This window comes from Capra hircus, unplaced genomic scaffold, assembly GCF_001704415.2.
Source record: "Capra hircus breed San Clemente unplaced genomic scaffold, ASM170441v1, whole genome shotgun sequence".
Classification (NCBI taxonomy): Eukaryota; Metazoa; Chordata; class Mammalia; order Artiodactyla; family Bovidae; genus Capra; species Capra hircus.
Window position 1 is genome coordinate 74,235 of NW_017189852.1, and position 16,769 is coordinate 91,003.

The 16,769-nt window shown below is 48.8% G+C and overlaps 2 protein-coding genes across 6 annotated transcripts; both read left to right on the forward strand.

Annotated features, from left to right (window-relative positions):
- Positions 1-230: 230 nt before the first annotated feature.
- On the forward strand, positions 231-10,945 carry PORCN (porcupine homolog (Drosophila)). Of its 5 annotated transcripts, none has more exons than XM_013976480.2 (15): positions 231-489; positions 1,148-1,320; positions 1,973-2,685; positions 3,020-3,063; positions 3,460-3,641; positions 3,722-3,852; positions 3,968-3,985; positions 5,216-5,230; positions 5,329-5,454; positions 5,615-5,715; positions 6,751-6,827; positions 6,921-6,984; positions 7,110-7,195; positions 8,350-8,460; positions 10,522-10,945. In XM_013976480.2, exons 3-15 carry the CDS (start codon positions 2,570-2,572, stop codon positions 10,621-10,623), a joined length of 1,173 nt encoding a protein of 390 aa, XP_013831934.1. In that variant the 5' UTR covers positions 231-489; positions 1,148-1,320; positions 1,973-2,569; the 3' UTR covers positions 10,624-10,945. The 5 variants fall into 5 exon arrangements, with proteins under 5 accessions (XP_013831934.1, XP_005700848.1, XP_005700849.1 ...); XM_005700791.3 differs by having other exon boundaries at positions 2,493-2,685; XM_005700792.3 differs by lacking the exon at positions 5,216-5,230 and having other exon boundaries at positions 2,493-2,685.
- A 1,118-nt stretch (positions 10,946-12,063) lies between these two features.
- Positions 12,064-15,919, forward strand: EBP (emopamil binding protein (sterol isomerase)). The gene is made up of 5 exons (XM_005700790.3): positions 12,064-12,181; positions 13,168-13,479; positions 14,605-14,641; positions 14,763-14,893; positions 15,514-15,919. Exons 2-5 carry the CDS (start codon positions 13,179-13,181, stop codon positions 15,735-15,737), a joined length of 693 nt encoding a protein of 230 aa, XP_005700847.1. The 5' UTR covers positions 12,064-12,181; positions 13,168-13,178; the 3' UTR covers positions 15,738-15,919.
- The last annotated feature ends 850 nt before the right edge of the window (positions 15,920-16,769 follow it).

Consider the following 16,769-nt stretch of genomic DNA (forward strand, 5'->3'; position numbering starts at 1 on the left):
AAGATGTGCGCAGGTGGGCAGTTTAAGGGACGAGGCGGATGAATGGAGGAACGGGCTTTCTCTCTTCCCTCCCCTATCTTTCCCATCTTGGCTTCCACGGTTTAGGAATTTGGTGATTGGACGGTTTCTTCTTGGATGGTCAGAAGACCTCCCGACACGACCCTTTAGTGACTGGCACACTAAAAGGTCGGAAAGTTGAGGGAGCCAACGTTCCCCTCGCCTACGTCCTCCGCGCCCAGCTCCACTCAACCTCCAGCTCCTTCCCTCAATCCTCCCGCTCCCCTCCTCCTTCGTCCCCGCCCCGCTCCCGTTCTCTTATTGGCCGACCGGGCCGGCCCGGGATTTAAAGGGCCCGCTCACCGCGCAGCCCTGAAAGCTGCAGCTGGTCCCGGCCTTGCGGCCTGCGGGGGAGGCTGCCGGGAGGAGGCAGCGACGACGGCGGCGGCGGCACGTCCCCAGCCCCTTGGACCGCAGCTTCCTTACTGCCAGGTAGGTCGCCGGTGGTGCACGCTCGGCTCTCCAGCTTGCATCCTGAGCCGGCCTCCCCTTGTGGGTCTGCAGTGCGTGTGCTAGGGCCCCTTCTCCATCACCTTTCCACCTCCCCCTTCTGCCGTGTCCCCTACCGCCATCTCCACCTCCCTGCAGCCCCCGGGCCTGGGAAGGGCTTTGTTGGCGGCCGGGTGGGGGTGGGATGGGGCGCGCGGGGGATACAGGACACCCCCCACCTCCGTTCAAGGAGAGATGCACACGGTCCCCGAGTGTCACAGGATCTCCCTCTCTGCCCTCCACACAGCGTGACTCTACCTTGCAAACCAGGGAGCCCTTCAATTTGATATACAGGCCTAGAATGTACACCATTCAATCACCATTGGACCCGGACTGTTCCCAGCGTACAAGAACACAGATCCTTCATTCACCTCAGGTCACGGGCTGTGTATGGGCACCTGGGACACCCCTCCACACACACACACACACACACACACACACACACACACACACAGTTGGCAGCTCAGTCTGATGTACCTTACACTCGCACCCTCCCCCCACCATACCCTAAGCTGAAATCTGAGTGCTCAAATCCATCCCTTGAGCATCATCTGCCCCATGGACATCCCAGCTAGCCTCCTCTGTGTCCCTCCTTTTTCAGGTCTATCCATCTGTCCATCCATCCTTGGGGGTCCGCAATGGCCACCTTCAGCCGCCAGGAATTTTTCCAGCAGCTGCTGCAGGGCTGTCTCCTGCCTACTGCCCAGCAGGGCCTTGACCAGATCTGGTTGCTCCTTGCCATCTGCCTCGCCTGCCGCGTCCTCTGGAGGCTTGGTAAGTGCCTGCCCCACCATGGGCCACCATGCCAAGCCATATCACACCTGCCACATTTATCCATACCAAGGTCCACTTTATTCTGCCATATCTTGCCAAGCCAGGCTCCTATGTGTCCAGCCTACCACATCCCACCAGGCTAAGCCTCACTCCACCACCCCACATCCTACTAACCCAGCCACCCTATGCTATATCACATCAAGTCTCATCCTGCCATGCCAAACCATGCCTTTCAGTATCCCTGGGTTCTGGGACTCTTGAAAGCTGAGGTTCTTAAATCTTGGGGTCTTGAAATGCCTACATCCCAAGGTTATAAAATTCTGAAATGCACATGTCACAGGGCTATGGAAAGTACCATGTATCCCAAAGTACCATGTTACAGGGTTTGGGGATTCTGACATGTTGAAATTCTCATATTCTATGCTTCCAAAATGCTGGCATTCTGGATTTCTAGAATTATAATAAGATTTCTGGATTCTAAGATTCTGAAATGTTTCCACAAACCGGGGCATGCCTTTATCTAAAAGATAAGATTCCAAGTCCCCAAGGTTCCTATAGGATGCTGAGAATTTTGGAAATCTGAGACTCAGAAGTTCTACACTTTCTTTTTTCTTGTTCTTTTATCTTAAATGGATGTTTTATTTTTCCCCAGGTTTATCATTTTGAAAAATTTCAAAGTTACTGCAAAGCTAAGTTGAAAGAATAGTACAATGAACACTCATATACGCATCACCTGATTCTCCAACTGTCAACATCCTGCCACATTAGCTCGCTCTATCGATCGCTTGATCATCTTCCTGAATCACTTGAATAACCTGATGACACTTCACCCCAAATCCTCTTGCATGTGTCCCCCAAGAATAAGGACATCTTCCCCCCACAACCATAGCCTAAAGCATCACCCCTCAGGAAATTTAATCTCAGTGCTATAGTGTTATCCAATATAAGTTATTCAGATTTCCTCCAGGGTTCCCAAAATGACCTTTATAGATGTCTCTTTTCTTTAAACCCAAGCTGCCTCCCCAGCTCCCCAAAACCTGCTTTGTGTCACCTGCAATCCCACCACATTCCAACCTCTAAGCCTTTGCCTGAGCTGTGAACTCTGCCCAGGTTGCCCTTCTACCAACCCTCCTCTAGTTCCCTATCATGTTCTCTCTTTCTTTCACCCAAAGGGTTGCCATCCTACTTGAAGCATGCAAGCACCGTGGCAGGCGGCTTCTTCAGCCTCTACCACTTCTTCCAGCTGCACATGGTTTGGGTCGTGCTGCTCAGCCTCCTGTGCTACCTCGTGCTGTTCCTCTGCCGACATTCTTCCCATCGGGGTGTCTTCCTCTCCGTCACCATCCTCATCTACCTGCTTATGGGGTATGGGCATGAGTCCTCATCCCTGTACCAGCAGCAGAAGAGTGGGTGGTGGCGGGGGGGTCCCCAGGCCACCCCTCATGAGACTGTCCAGGACAGGGAGGGCATAAGATGTTTCTGGAGATGGTAGAAATCTGGGAGGCTTGTTCTTTCCAGAGGGCTACCCTGGACAGGTGGCACTTGAGCTCCCCCTGGAGGAGGGAGCCTTGGAGAACTCTTCCTCCTTGAGGTTGTGCAGGACAGGGAAAATATGCTCTGTCTGCACCTTGGTTTCCCCCCTTTGCGGTGTCTGAGGCCAGGGGAGTCATAGGGCCAAGATCACCACCTTTTTCCTCAGTGAGATGCACATGGTGGATACCGTGACATGGCACAAGATGCGAGGTAGGCAGCCCTGGCTCTGTCCCCCTGCCCCAGCCCTCCAGCCCCACTCCACCTCTCCTAAATCCCCCCACCCTGTCTCTTTCCTTCCCCATGCTTCTCCCTCATCTGCCTAGCTCACTGGACACACAGCCCTCAGACTCCCCTCACGTCTGTGTTTCTCTCTACCATGCCTTTTCCCCCACCCCATCTGTCCCATCTCATGTCCGTGCCTGACTCTCTATAGAGTCAGAACATCTGCCAGTCCTGGGCCCACCTGCTCAACTGCCTGTCTGACCCTGTGCCCACTTCTCCACCCTTGCACTCTTCTTTCCTACCACCTTTCACCTGGTGATCCCCACATCCCCCCATGGCTACCTGCTCTCTTCTCATCCACTTGACCATGGGCACCACATGTAGGGGCCCAGATGATCGTGGCCATGAAGGCGGTGTCTCTGGGCTTCGACCTGGACAGGGGCGAGGTGGGCGCAGTGCCCTCGCCTGTGGAGTTCATGGGCTACCTCTACTTCGTGGGCACCATCGTGTTCGGGCCCTGGATATCCTTCCACAGCTACCTACAGGCCGTCCAAGGTCGCCCGCTGGTGAGGCCCTGGGTAGACACGTGGGCAGGGACTGTGGGAGCCACCATGAGGCAGTGTTCACAGAGCCTTGATCCCCATAGAGCCGCCGATGGCTGCAGAAGGTGGCCCGGAGCCTGGCGCTGGCCCTGCTGTGCCTTGTGCTGTCCACCTGTGTGGGGCCCTACCTCTTCCCGTACTTCATTCCCCTTGATGGTGACCGCCTCCTTCGCAAGTGAGCACAGCCTTCGAGGCCTCTGCCCAGCAGTGAGGGGGTTGGGGAGGGACCTGGGGTCTCCCCAGCTCTGAGCTTGTCTCTTAATGCTTCTATCTGTCTTCTGTTACTACAGCAAGAAACGCAAAGTCAGGTAAATGAGGGCAGATGCTGAGGGCGAGTGGGGCTGACTGGGGGGTGGGGCATAGTCTGTAACTGATTGGTTCTATGAGTCTGAGACTGTCTGACCATCTACCCAGTGACTAGACAGAGACTGTTTGTCTGAGGCTTTGGTTTGACCATGATTGGCCCTATAACTCCGTGTACAGTAGATACTCCATTACATACTGTACCTGTCTGTCCATCTGTTCTCCTATTCCACCATTAGAAGCAAGTTATGTGAGTGCAATAGAAAGCAACAGATATGTGTCAGTTGGCAATGCTGACCTGTCTGTGACACTGGCTAGAGGTGTGTGTGGGTGTCTGCCTGTCAGCCAGGGACTCCTTGTGTGGGACTGGAGTTCTGGCTGGCTGGCTGGCTGTGCGGTTGTCTGTGATGGGAGCATGTAGCTGTCACTAGATAGGATAAACCTGGCTTGTCTCTAATTGTGGCTGGGAATGGATCTGTGGTGTGTTGTGTGTGTGTCTGTGATGATTCTGCCTGTGGATCTGCCTTCTCTGGCTCCTCAGTATTGTCCGACGGAGGGGCAGGACTGACCATCCACCCCTGGTGTGACTAGGATTTCATCCAGCTCTTTGATTACATGAACTTCTCCCCTCCTCACTGGCTGCTGATTGTGTCTGATGCTGAATGAGGCTCTGAAAGGTGGGATGACTTGCCCATTGTCACCCAACTACAGCCAGACATTAATCCCAGGCCTGAATCCAGAACCTATGCTTTTTCCAGTGGAAAATGTTTCCTGTCTTTGACCATGTCTGAGTGTACAACTGACAGGATGACTGTCTTAAGTGTAAAATTGTGTATGTGTACATAACTGGGTGCTTGACGATCTCTGAGCCTAACTAAAGGACTTCCATGTGTCTTATGGTCACTGAATCTGGTCAGAGAGCTGGGAGTCTTGATAGTATGTGTGTCTGCCCATGTAGCTGTGAGATCAGCCTCTAACAGTGGCTGGGTCTGGATGTCTGGCCAGGTGAAGCCGTGGGACCATGTCATATCATAGAGCAGCTCACACGTCAATTTGAGCCACCTGAAACTAACCAACAGGGCGTGGACGCATGGATGTGTGTTGCTATCGTAGCATGACTGTCACCTCTTTTGCTGCCATGTTTCTGTCTGTCTTGTCGATGAACAACTCAGACCAGCTTCCAGGGCCTCTCTGACTCTCTTTCCTTTCTTCTCTGCTGCCTTCCTGACCCCTAGGGGCACCATGGTAAGGTGAGTCTATGGAGTGGGGCCAGGGATGCTGGCAGTTGGGGGGGTGTCACGCCTGGACCTGGGCATGATGCCTCTCCCTCTGGCTCCTTTTCCCCCAGGTGGCTGCGAGCCTACGAGAGTGCTGTCTCCTTCCACTTCAGCAACTACTTTGTGGGCTTTCTGTCCGAAGCCACGGCCACGTTGGCGGGGGCTGGCTTCACCGAAGAGAAGGATCACCTGGAATGGTGGGGAGGGCTGGAGGGCTCCATCTCCCACGGGGTGCTGCCTAGAGGAGCGTCAGGGAGGAGGGGGGATGCTCCCAGGGGAGGGAACAACTAAGAACAAAAGTGTGACTCTCAGGTGGGTTAAATCCCAAATAAGTTTGCGTGTCTCTCTTGCCCACAGGGACCTGACAGTCTCTAAGCCACTGAATGTGGAGCTGCCCCGGTCCATGGTGGAAGTTGTCACAAGCTGGAACCTGCCCATGTCTTATTGGCTAAATAACTGTGAGTCACAAAGTCATCACTCCAAGAGGGTTGACAGTCATCAACCCACACCCCTTTTCACATTCATACAACAAGTTGAAGATAGTGGGGACCAAAAAACCTCCCAAACAACTCCTGTCCTTGTGGAGTTGACATTTTTGTTGGGGGGAGCAGTATAATTTTTAAAAATACACAGTAGTTCAGGTGGTGATATGTGCTGTGGTAAGAAAAATAGAGAGAAGGTGAAGATGATCTGGGAGTGTTAGGAGTGTGTGGGCGGGAGTGGATGCAATTTTAAATAAATCAACCAGAGCAAGTCTTACTTGAGGAGCTAGTCTGAGCAAAGACCTAGAGGTGAGAAAGCAATCAATGCAAATATGTATGTGAGAAATGTAACAAATGGCAGGAACAGCAGTGCATAGGCCCTGAGGCAGGTGTATACCTGGCACATTTGAGGTACAGTGAGGAGACCAGTAGAGCCGGAGCAGAGTGAGCAAGGGGATGCGTGGCAGGAGGTGAGGTCTAAGAGGTGACAGAGCCTGGTCCTATAGCGTCTCTCTGGCCACAGGGAAGACTTTGGCTTTTTCTCTGAGAGAGACACAGCAGGGGTATGAGCAGAAGAGGGCCACGGGCTACCTTGGGTTATAACAGGATCCTCTGGCTATTGTGAGGAAAGAGGGGGTGTTGAGGAGGGAAATGGAGAGGTCAATTTTTGGATAAACTCCAAAGCTGGAACTGACAGAATATGCTAAGAGTTTGGTTATGGGAGTCAGGGGAGGAGCAGAGCAAAGGTGATAGTGAGGCTTTTGGTCCTGATGAATTGGAAGGGTTTAATTGACATTGGCCACACTTGGAAAGACTATAGGAGGAACAGGTTGGGAGGGACAATCAGGAGCTAAGTTTTAGGCAATGTGAAATTGGAGGCCATTATAGAGAGAATTCATCCTGGGGGCCCTGAGAGGTTGTGGGTATCCTCACCCTGCCCTAATGGCCCCCCAGGAAGGGCAGGGGAAAAGCTCAGGAGACTCTTGCCCCGCCTCTCCCCACCCCCCGTAGATGTTTTCAAGAATGCTCTCCACCTGGGGACCTTCTCAGCCGTGCTGGTCACCTATGCAGCCAGCGCCCTCTTGCACGTGAGCAGAGCAGAAGTGGGATCAAGATGGTAGCTGGGTGGGGGTGGTGGGGCCTCCTGCTCACTCACCTCACTGCCCCCAACCCCACCCCAGGGCTTCAGCTTCCACCTGGCTGCAGTACTGCTGTCCCTGGCATTTATCACTTACGTGGAGCACGGTGAGTGCAGAACCCAACCCAGCAGATGGGACGGGTGGCTGGTGTTGGTTGGTGGCGGGCTGGAACCACTGTCACCTGAGGCTAACCTGACAGTCTTGCCTTCCCCTCCCCTGCATCTGCCCTAGTTCTCCGAAAGCGCCTGGCTCGGATTCTCAGTGCCTGCGTCCTGTCAAAACGGTGCCCACCAGACTGTTCACACCAGCATCGCTTGGTGAGGATTCAGCCTAGGCAGCCTTGTGGTCAACTCCCCACCTCAAAAATTATTTCTCTTTCCATCTTATATCTATCTCAGGGTGCCCAGCTTTCTCTTCCAGTCCTGAACCATGTTCATAACCTCACCTCTATTCACTGGCATCCATCTCTCTAGTAAGAATGTATTAAGCAACTGCTGTATACCCCCCTAGCATTTATTTTCCCAATGAACATTTGTTGAGCACCTGCTGGTACTGGTGTTGGAGACACAGTGATTAATAAAATAAACCAAAATCTCAGCCCTCTGGGACAAACATTTTAACAGGGGAGACAGTAAATAAAAAATAAGTCAGTAAAGTGTAGTAGCTTGTTAGGTTGTGATTAGTGCCAAGGAGAAAATACATAAGGGAAGGGGAGAGGGAAGTATCAGGGGTGAGTAGTTTCAAGTTTAAGTGGGGAAGTGACTTTTGAGTTCTTTAACTGAAGGAGGTAAGGAAGGGGAGCATTTCGGGCAAAGGGAACAACCAGAGTAAAGGCCCCGAGATGGGAGGGTGCCTGAAATATTTGAGGAATAGTGAGGAGGCCAGGATGGCTTGAGCAGAGTGAGTCAGAGGGGGAGAGGTGGGCCCTGTAGGTCATAGTAGCGATTTGCTTTAGTTTGTGTCTTTTTTTTTCTCATCCTTTTGGCAACAAGAAGTATGGAGAAATTCAGATTTCCCTCTAACCAGCCAGCCAATGTTTATCACCATAAACCCCCAACTCAAGGCCCCACCCATCATTCTTCCTCCTCTGCCTGAATGCTCGAATCTCCCCCAATTTGGACGTTCTCAAGCTAACAGTATCCTCATCCTTGGATACCCCTTGAGCTCCAGGAGGATCAGAACCATCTCTTTCCTACTCTGGCAGGGGGTGCCCTGGACATCCTTATTCCTGTGCCTAGAGTGTTTCCCTTGGAGAAAGCAATGGCACCCCACTCCAGTACTCTTGCCTGGAAAATCCCATGGACGGAGGAGCCTGGTGGGCTGCAGTCCATGGGGTCACGAAGAGTCAGACACGACTGAAGCGACTTAGCAGCAGCAGCAACAGAGTGTTTCCCTGGGAGCACCTGCCCAGGTGGGATTGGAGGACAGTGATTAGGTCCAGATGCCAAGCTTATCCATCTGTCTTCCACAGGGCCTGGGGGTCCGAGCCTTAAACCTGTTCTTTGGGGCCCTGGCCATCTTCCACCTAGCCTACCTGGGCTCCCTGTTTGATGTTGATGTGGATGACACCACAGAGGAACAGGTAAGGTTGGGGGGTGGGACCTGGGCTGGGGGTCACCCAGGGATGTGCTACCTGCTCATCAGAACCATAAGAACAAAAACAAAAAAAAAAGAACCATAAGAACAAAGGTGTGGAGGACAAGGCATGAGGACCTTGTGTCCAGTGTCTCCAGCTTGTGTAACCACTGCTCCTTTGTCCTTCTCTCCCATTGTCCCTCTGGTTGATTGATACTGTTGGGTCTTTTACTTGGATGAAGTGTGCAAAATGTGTTTATTTTACTTATAAAATTTATTTTCTATAGATAAATATAAAATCTGAGTTTTCCTTTTTTAAAAGTTAATTATTTCATCATATTGTTACTTAGGTAGAACTGGCAAGTTTTCTTTATTTAATTTGTTAAAAATAGTTTTACTTATATTGATTGTGCAAATCCTGGATTCTACTTTAAAAGTGTATGTTAAAATGTATATACTGTTTTTATTCAGGTAGAGTGTGCACATTCCAGGTTTTACTCCTCTTTAAATGAAAAACAATTTAAAGTAATGTTTATTTATATGGCACTAACAGGATCCAGGTTTTGCTTCTCTTTTTTTTTTTTTTTGGCCACGCCAAGCATCTTGCAGGATCTTAGTTCCCTGACCAGGAATTGAACCCTGGGCCACCACAGTGAAGGGACCTAGTCCCAACCACTGGACCACTAGGAATTCCCTTAGTTCAATTTTTAATTGAAAATAAAACTTTATGTTTTATATTTTGTCATTAAAAAACAATTTTTGATTTTTCATTCAGGTTGAATGTGTAAAATCTGGGTTTTGCTTCTTTTTAAATGAAATTGTTGGTTTTTTATTAAAACTTTAAAAAATAGTTAATGCAGGAAATTCCCTGGCAGTCCAGTGGTTAGCACATGGCACTTTCACTGCTGGGGCCCAGGTTCAATCCCTGGTCAGCGTACTAAGGTCCTGCAATCCTCGAGGCACAGCTAAAAAAAAAAATAGTTAATGCATATCACATGGTTCAGACACCAGTGTACAAGATATTCAGGGGAAAGTCTTATTCCTACTGTGTTACCTCCATCCTCTTATGGGTACGCACTTTTGTTCATTTTATTGAACTATTCTTCTAAAATAAAAGCATAATAAGCAGATATAAATTTTTTTTTAATTCCCTCCACCTGGTTTCTACCCTAAAGGTAACATATGAATGACACTGTGCTGCATGTTGCTCTTTTCACATAATTCCTGAAAACTTCCCACATTAAGACACAGAGTAGGGACTTCCTTGGTGGTCCAGTGGCTAAGACCCTGAGCTCCCAATGCAAGGGGCCTGGGTTTGATCCCCAGTCAGGGAACTAGATCCCGCATACCGCAACTAACACCTGGCACAGCCAAATAAGTAATTTTTTTTTAAAAAGACACAGAGTATCCTCATTCATCTTTTCCATTGTGATATAATATAGTTTGTCCCTTATCAGTGAACACCCAGGTGATTTTCTACTCCTTTTCTATTGTAAGTAATGCTACAGCAAGTAATAACATCACATCCATGTGGATTCACAGAGGAGCAGACAGAACTGTAGGATCTAGTCTTGATAGCAATGGAGAAGTTACCTTTTCACCCTCCCACCAGCAGTGTGTGATCGTGCTTGTCACAACAATAAGTGCCTTTCAGACTTCACAGATATGTTTGTCAGTTTGAGTGGAGGGAGGTGATGCATGAGGCTGAGTATCTTTTGATATGTTTAAGAGTGATTTCATTTTTTCCTTTTCTGAAAATGGCCTACTCACCTCCTTTGCTAATGTCTGTCTTTTTAAAAACTCAATTTCTAGGAACTCTTTATATATAAGGGAGAGTACAGGTCAGAGAGTGGGATCACCTTGTCTCGTATTTAAATTTTTAAAATAGGAGAAAACACAAAAGAAAAAAGACTAAGTCTGCTTACCTTTCATATGTACTCAATCTCTTCTCTGGGGCCTCACTCAGGATTGCAGTGGAGTCATAGAAACATCCTTGAGCAAAGGATGGGTTTTCCTGAGATCTTTTTATTCTTGCTGAGTGGGACCAACCGTCACCTCTTTCCCACAGGGCTACGGCATGGCATACACGGTCCACAAATGGTCAGAGCTCAGCTGGGCCAGTCACTGGGTCACTTTTGGATGCTGGATCTTCTACCGTCTCATAGGCTGAGACACATCTGTGAACCATCACAAGCTCCCTCAAGACCCCTCCTCAGGGTGCCAGCTCTGATGGGTGATGAGGGAAGGCCCTCTAATTCTTGACCCTCTCTCCATCCTTGACCCCTCTCAACACCCATACACAAACAGACACACACACCATTTCCATGCCTGTCAATCCCCACCCCACCACAAGGCGGGAAGGGAGTGGTCCCTCCTGGGGCCTAGGGGTGGGGGATGCTTGGGGAAGCAGAGAGGGGGAGATCCAGGGCCTCCCCGCCTTCCTTGTCCCTTTTTATACAGTTTGTTATTATCAAATAAAAGTAGGAAATATACAAAAGCCTCTTTCTTCACTGTTCAGTGGGGAATAGAAATGAATTAGGAAGGGGACACAGCATGTATAAAGGTTTGGAAGCTAGAAACCATGAAGAGGGAGGTTGTGATTGGTTTATAGTTCATTTATTATCATTCATGATTGAATGATGAGCCTGAGGATAGTACTGCTAGATTTGAGTGGGACCAGGACAGATTGGATACCTGGATGTGGGGGAGGCCTGATACTAATTGTTCCAATTGGCTGAAAAACTGAGGAATTCCCATTCTAACTGGTTGCCCTGACTGGGACAGTGGAGGAAAAGCAAGACTGATGAAGAGTTGATGTCTATTGGTCCTTAGGACTGAGGGGTGTGGACTCTAATTGGATAGAAGGCCTGGGTTGGGCCTGGAGACTGACTGAATAGTCTGGGTGCCCACTGGGTTAGAGTTACGGAATTTTGATTCACTCTTAAGAGTTGGCACAGGGGGTTTGAGGGCCTCCATGTCAATTGGTCAGCAAGGCTGAGGGGCTTGGGTTTTGATTGGTTGTTCTGACTTGAAGTCCAGATGGAGATGGCCTGAGGGAGAGACGGAGGCAGCAGTAAGATTTGATCTGTTAGTTGTATCCAACTCTCTGCAACCCCATGGACTGTAGCCCGCGGGTTCCTCTGTCCATGGGATTTCCCAGGCAAGAATACTGGAGTGGATTGCCATTCCCTTCTCCAGGGGATCTTCCCGACCCAGGGCTCGAACCCGCGTCTCCTGCATTGCAGGTGGATGCTTTACTGCTGAGCCACCAGGACTTATTTGTATTACGTTTCCTTGCCCATTTGGGGGGGGGGTTAGGATTGAAGGTTGATCTGGGAAAAGTTTTGGTTGCTCTGCTTTTACAAATGAGTGCAACGCAATACTGATCCAACAGCAGATAAACACCCGATTTCCGATGGGATGGATAAGGGGTTTGGGAAACTGAAGCCAAGACTTGCCACAGATTGGCTTCTGGCTGAAAACGCCCACCAACCGTGGCTTCTCCGCAGCAAAAATGGTACCACGCGTGAGGGCGGGGTCAGCGGCACACAGACAATAACTATTGGTTGAGAGCGGCACTGGCCTCCTTTCCAGCTCCTCCATTGGCCAGTTCCACAAGGCGGAACCTGTGAGGGGTTGGATTTGAAGTAGTGATATTTCGGAGCCAGCGAGCAATCTTAGTGAGACCCAGGAGCCTGTGGGAGAGGCCGCTGCAAACGCGCTGTTGAGTGAGTTGCCCTCCGCCTGAAATGCCTCTCCATCCCTTAGCTCTCAATTGCTAAATGGCCAGCCCTTGGCGCGCCTGCGCGAGACCCTTCCCCCGCCCCCACTCCTCCCTCCGCTTTGCCAGCCTCACCACCCCCACGCGCCTGCGCGGGTCGGTCGGCTACTGCGCGGTTGTCGGGACTGCAAAAGCTCTGCCTTCTCATCGGGCAGCTGAACCAGAGGGTTCTAGTTCTGATTGGTGGTCTCTGTATTTGCCCCTCCTTTTCCCCTTTAGCTCCAGGCGCAGGACCCCTGCCCTCCACTTTCCTCTTTCTTGCGGGTTGGCTGCAGAGTGAGCAATTTTGGGAGGGGTGGGACACTGAACCTGAAGGTGTAGTTCTGAATAGTCATCTTTTTTGTCTGTCCTGCAGTTTCCAGGACTATGGGGAGGGTAATAGCTTTCCATTGCAGGATGCAAGACAGTGACCCCTGCAAATCTTGTCGTTGTGTCTCCCCTAGCAGACCTGTGAGTCATGGCACCGGGTGTGGCTCCTGTGTCTCCCTCAGCGGACTGTAACCCCTGAGGGCGGGGATCAGGCCTGGTTACTGTGTCTCCCTGCCAGAGCATGACCAATGAGGGCTGGGACCTAGTCTGATTGTCGTGTCTGACCACCAGACTGTTACCAATGAGAGCAGAGACTAGGCCTGGTTCTATCCCAGTGAGACCAATGAGAGCTGGGATCTGTTGTGGTCTACCATATCATATGGCTCCCAGAGGGCAGGAACAAGCTTTCAGTTTTTCTGTGGCCTTATATTCATGTTTTTAAAATAGTATATAATTAGATTATTTTAATTGAGTCAGTCTTAATCGGTTAATTGAGTCCACTTACATTTCTTGTCATAATAAACTATTTGGATTTGATTTTATGATCTCATTCTATGCCTTTGTATTTGTTCAGTGTTTTTTTTTTTTTATTCTCTTTTCTACATATCCACACACCACCATCAGCCTACAAAGACATGACCACCAACACCAGCCCCACGCACCCCTACTGGCCTCGGCATCTGAGACTAGACAACTTTGTGCCTAATGACTGCCCCACCTGGCATATCCTGGCTGGCCTATTCTCCATCTCTGGAGTCTTAGTTGTGGCCACATGGCTGTTGTCAGGGCGTGCTGCGGTCGTCCCACTGGGGACTTGGCGGAGACTGTCCCTGTGCTGGTTTGCAGTATGTGGGTTCATTCACTTGGTGATTGAGGGCTGGTTCAGCCTCTACCACGCGGACCTTCTCGGAGACCAAGCCATCTTATCTCAACTCTGTGAGTCCTGGGTTCTTCAATATGCTGTGGAAGGGAATTTCCTGGACAAGGATTGGTTTAGATGTTTACCCACCCACCAACTCTTACTCCATTTGTTTAAAATAAATTTTAAAAATTTATTTAACTTTTGTTGCATATATATTCACATGGGTCCAAAATAAAGCTATTTAGAGGTATGCAGTAAAAATCTACCTTCTATCCACCAAGTTTCCCCAAATAATTGCTTATGTTTCTTTTCAAGGTTTACACATAAATTACACACATAAACCTCAGTTTGCTCAACTATAGAAGAGGGATAATAGTCATACCCAAATACATGTAAGACACTTAGAACAATGTTTGGCAGACAATGCATGCCATATAACTTTATTGTCATCATCATTTAAATTTTTCCTTTTGTATAAATGGTAGCATGCTTTTTTTAAAATGAACTTTGCTTCTGAACTTTTTTTTTTGATGAGGACACTCATCATAAGTTTATAAGGAGTTTTGAAAGAATAAATGTTACAGAACTTTCAAGAATGGCTGCACCATCTTATATTCCCACCGGCAGTATATTAGAGTTAGTTTTTCCGCAGCCTGATCAACACTTGATATGATCAGGTGTTTGTTAAATTTTAGTCCTTCAAGTGGATGTGAGTGATATCTCATTATGGTTTTAATTTGCTTTCCCTTAGTGATTAATGAGTACCTTTCATGTGTTTATTCACCATTTAGAATCCTCTTTTGTGAAAAACCTATTTCAGTCTCCTATTTTAATACTGGGTGATCTATCTTTTCCTTAGTGATTTCTGCTCACTCTTTCATTTACTCATCTGTTCACCTTCGAGCTCTCTCTCTTTCTCTCATTGGATACTTTCCTCACTCCATCATTTACACCTGCCTGATTTTATTCCACAAACATTTATTGAATACAAGACAATCACAGCAACACTTAATGTTCTGTGTCAAGTTTGCACGCGTTATCTTGTATACATATAAAAACAGCTGCCCCATTTCACAGATGAGGAAACTGAGGCATGGGGAAGTTATAAAGCCTGCCTTCTTACATGAGCCCTTGGCTCTCACAAGTCTGACTTGTTTTTCCTGCTGATATTCTTCATATAAGTTTCTTATCTTCCTCAGGGAAAGAGTATGCCAAGGGAGACAGCCGATACATCCTGTAAGTGTTTGTCAAGGGAGACCTGCATTGTTTTGGGGGGAGGTAAGTCAGGGAGCATTAAGGGGTGCCTTGTAGGTAGAGCACAGTGATGCCAGTGCCCCCTCCATCCTTCCTCTTGCAGGAGTGATAATTTCATGATATGCATGGAGACTGTCACGGCTTACCTGTGGGGACCACTCAGCCTGTGGGTGGTGATTGCTTTTCTCCGCCATCAACCCTTCCGCTTTGTCCTACAGCTTGTGGTCTCTGTCGGTGAGGAGAAGGCCCACAATGGGTGGTTGAGGGTTTGATGGGGGATCTACAGACATGGGGGCATTCCTGCGGGTGGGACTTCTCAATTGTGCCCATCCAGGGCTGAGTCAGACTGAATGACAAACTCCCTGAGGTTTTGGAACAGCTATGCCCCTCCAGGCCTGTGTTCTCAATCCAGGAGAGTTCATTTCTCCTCCCACTCCATCACAAAGTCTCTCATGAGGGTTACAGTTACATGAGGTGGCCCATGATGGTGGGAAACCCCTGCATTCTTCTGGGTCAAGATTCTGAGCTTCCTTCATCTGAGATTCAGTCCTCTTATGTTCTTATGTTGTTAGCTTTCTGGAAATATGAGTTCTCTTTAGTCCTGGAATCCTGAGCTGTCTTGAATGAAAGGATTTGGAGCTTAAATTCTGGAGACATGAACTCTCTTGAGTTCAGAAAGTCTCAGCTTCTGATTTCTGGAATTCTCACATTTCTGATTTCTCAAATATTCAGTCATGTGATTTCAGAACTTTTATGTCTCTGAATTTGGGAATCCTGAGCTCTAATAACTTGGAAAATGGCTTGGAATTGTTCCTCCTCCTTACAGAGTTTCCTTCTCCTTTTACCTCCCACAGGTCAGGTATATGGAGATGTGCTCTATTTCCTGACAGAGTACCGTGATGGATTCCAGCACGGGGAGCTGGGCCACCCACTCTACTTCTGGTTTTACTTTGTTTTCTTGAATGCCCTGTGGTTGGTGCTGCCCGGACTCCTCATACTGGATTCTATAAAGCAACTTGCTCATGCCCAGAGCATACTGGATGCCAAAGCCCCCAAAGCCAAGAGCAAGCAGAACTAAAGAGTGATGAACTAGGCTTAAACACCGGCTACTGAGGAACTCTCCACCTGCCAGAAGATTCCAATCCTTGCTCCCACAGGTTGGAAGGACAAATCGAATTGATCTGTCAAACTCAGGTTGATGGGTGGGCAGTGGGAAGAAAGGAGCTGTGTGGAGCCACTGTCAGGAGCCAATGGGACAAAGGTACAAGAGAACCTAGGAAGTCTGTGATGGGGACAATTTTTTTTTTTAATTTTACAATACTGTATTGGTTTTGCCATACATTGACATGAATCCACCACAGGTGTACATGAGTTCCCAACCCTGAACCCCCCTCCCACCACCCTCCCCATATCATCTCTCTGGGTCATCCCAGTGCACCAGCCCCAAGCATCCTGTATCCTGTATCGAACCTAGACTAGTGATTCATTTCTTACATGATAGTATACATGTTTCAATGCCATTCTCCCAGGGACAATTTTTTTAATCAGGAAATAAAGATCTTGACCCTATACTGAGAGATTTCTCATTATTAACCCCAGAGATGCCCCATGACTGACCCTATAGATCTTTCCAGCACTCATTCCACAGACCACCATCCTCTCAGCCATAGACCAGCATCATCATGCCATAGGCCTCGAACCTATGACCTCACAAATTTCCATCACTGACCCCACAGATTCCCCTGATGGTTAATGAGATCCATGAATCACATCTGTAAAGTCTTTTAAGGCATGATCATCCATCCACACCCTTGGCATTCTCTCCAGAATATACCCTTTCTTGTTTTGAAATATGGTCAGGCTGAGAAGTTTCCAAATCCAAGTTCTTCAGTTTACTCAGCCTCTTATCTCCTGATCAGGTATCCCACAAATACCCCATTACTAACTCCATATATCCCCTATTACTCACTCCAAAGAACCCCATCACTACCTTAAAGATTCCCATCACTCACACCAGAGACCCCCACAAAAGTCACTCCACTACCCTCCCGTCACTCACCCCACATACTCCATCATTAACTCCTAAGATACCCATCACTGTCCCCACAAA

Coding starts and splice junctions, on each gene's coding strand:
- EBP (XM_005700790.3), top strand. CDS start 13,179: ATGACCACCAACACCAGCCCCACGCACCCCTACTGGCCTCGGCATCTG. Junction 13,480..14,604: donor AGCCATCTTATCTCAACTCT/GTGAGTCCTGGG, acceptor TATCTTCCTCAG/GGAAAGAGTATGCCAAGGGA. Junction 14,894..15,513: donor ACAGCTTGTGGTCTCTGTCG/GTGAGGAGAAGG, acceptor TACCTCCCACAG/GTCAGGTATATGGAGATGTG.
- PORCN (XM_005700791.3), top strand. CDS start 1,185: ATGGCCACCTTCAGCCGCCAGGAATTTTTCCAGCAGCTGCTGCAGGGC. Junction 3,064..3,459: donor GACATGGCACAAGATGCGAG/GTAGGCAGCCCT, acceptor CACCACATGTAG/GGGCCCAGATGATCGTGGCC. Junction 3,642..3,721: donor CCGTCCAAGGTCGCCCGCTG/GTGAGGCCCTGG, acceptor TGATCCCCATAG/AGCCGCCGATGGCTGCAGAA.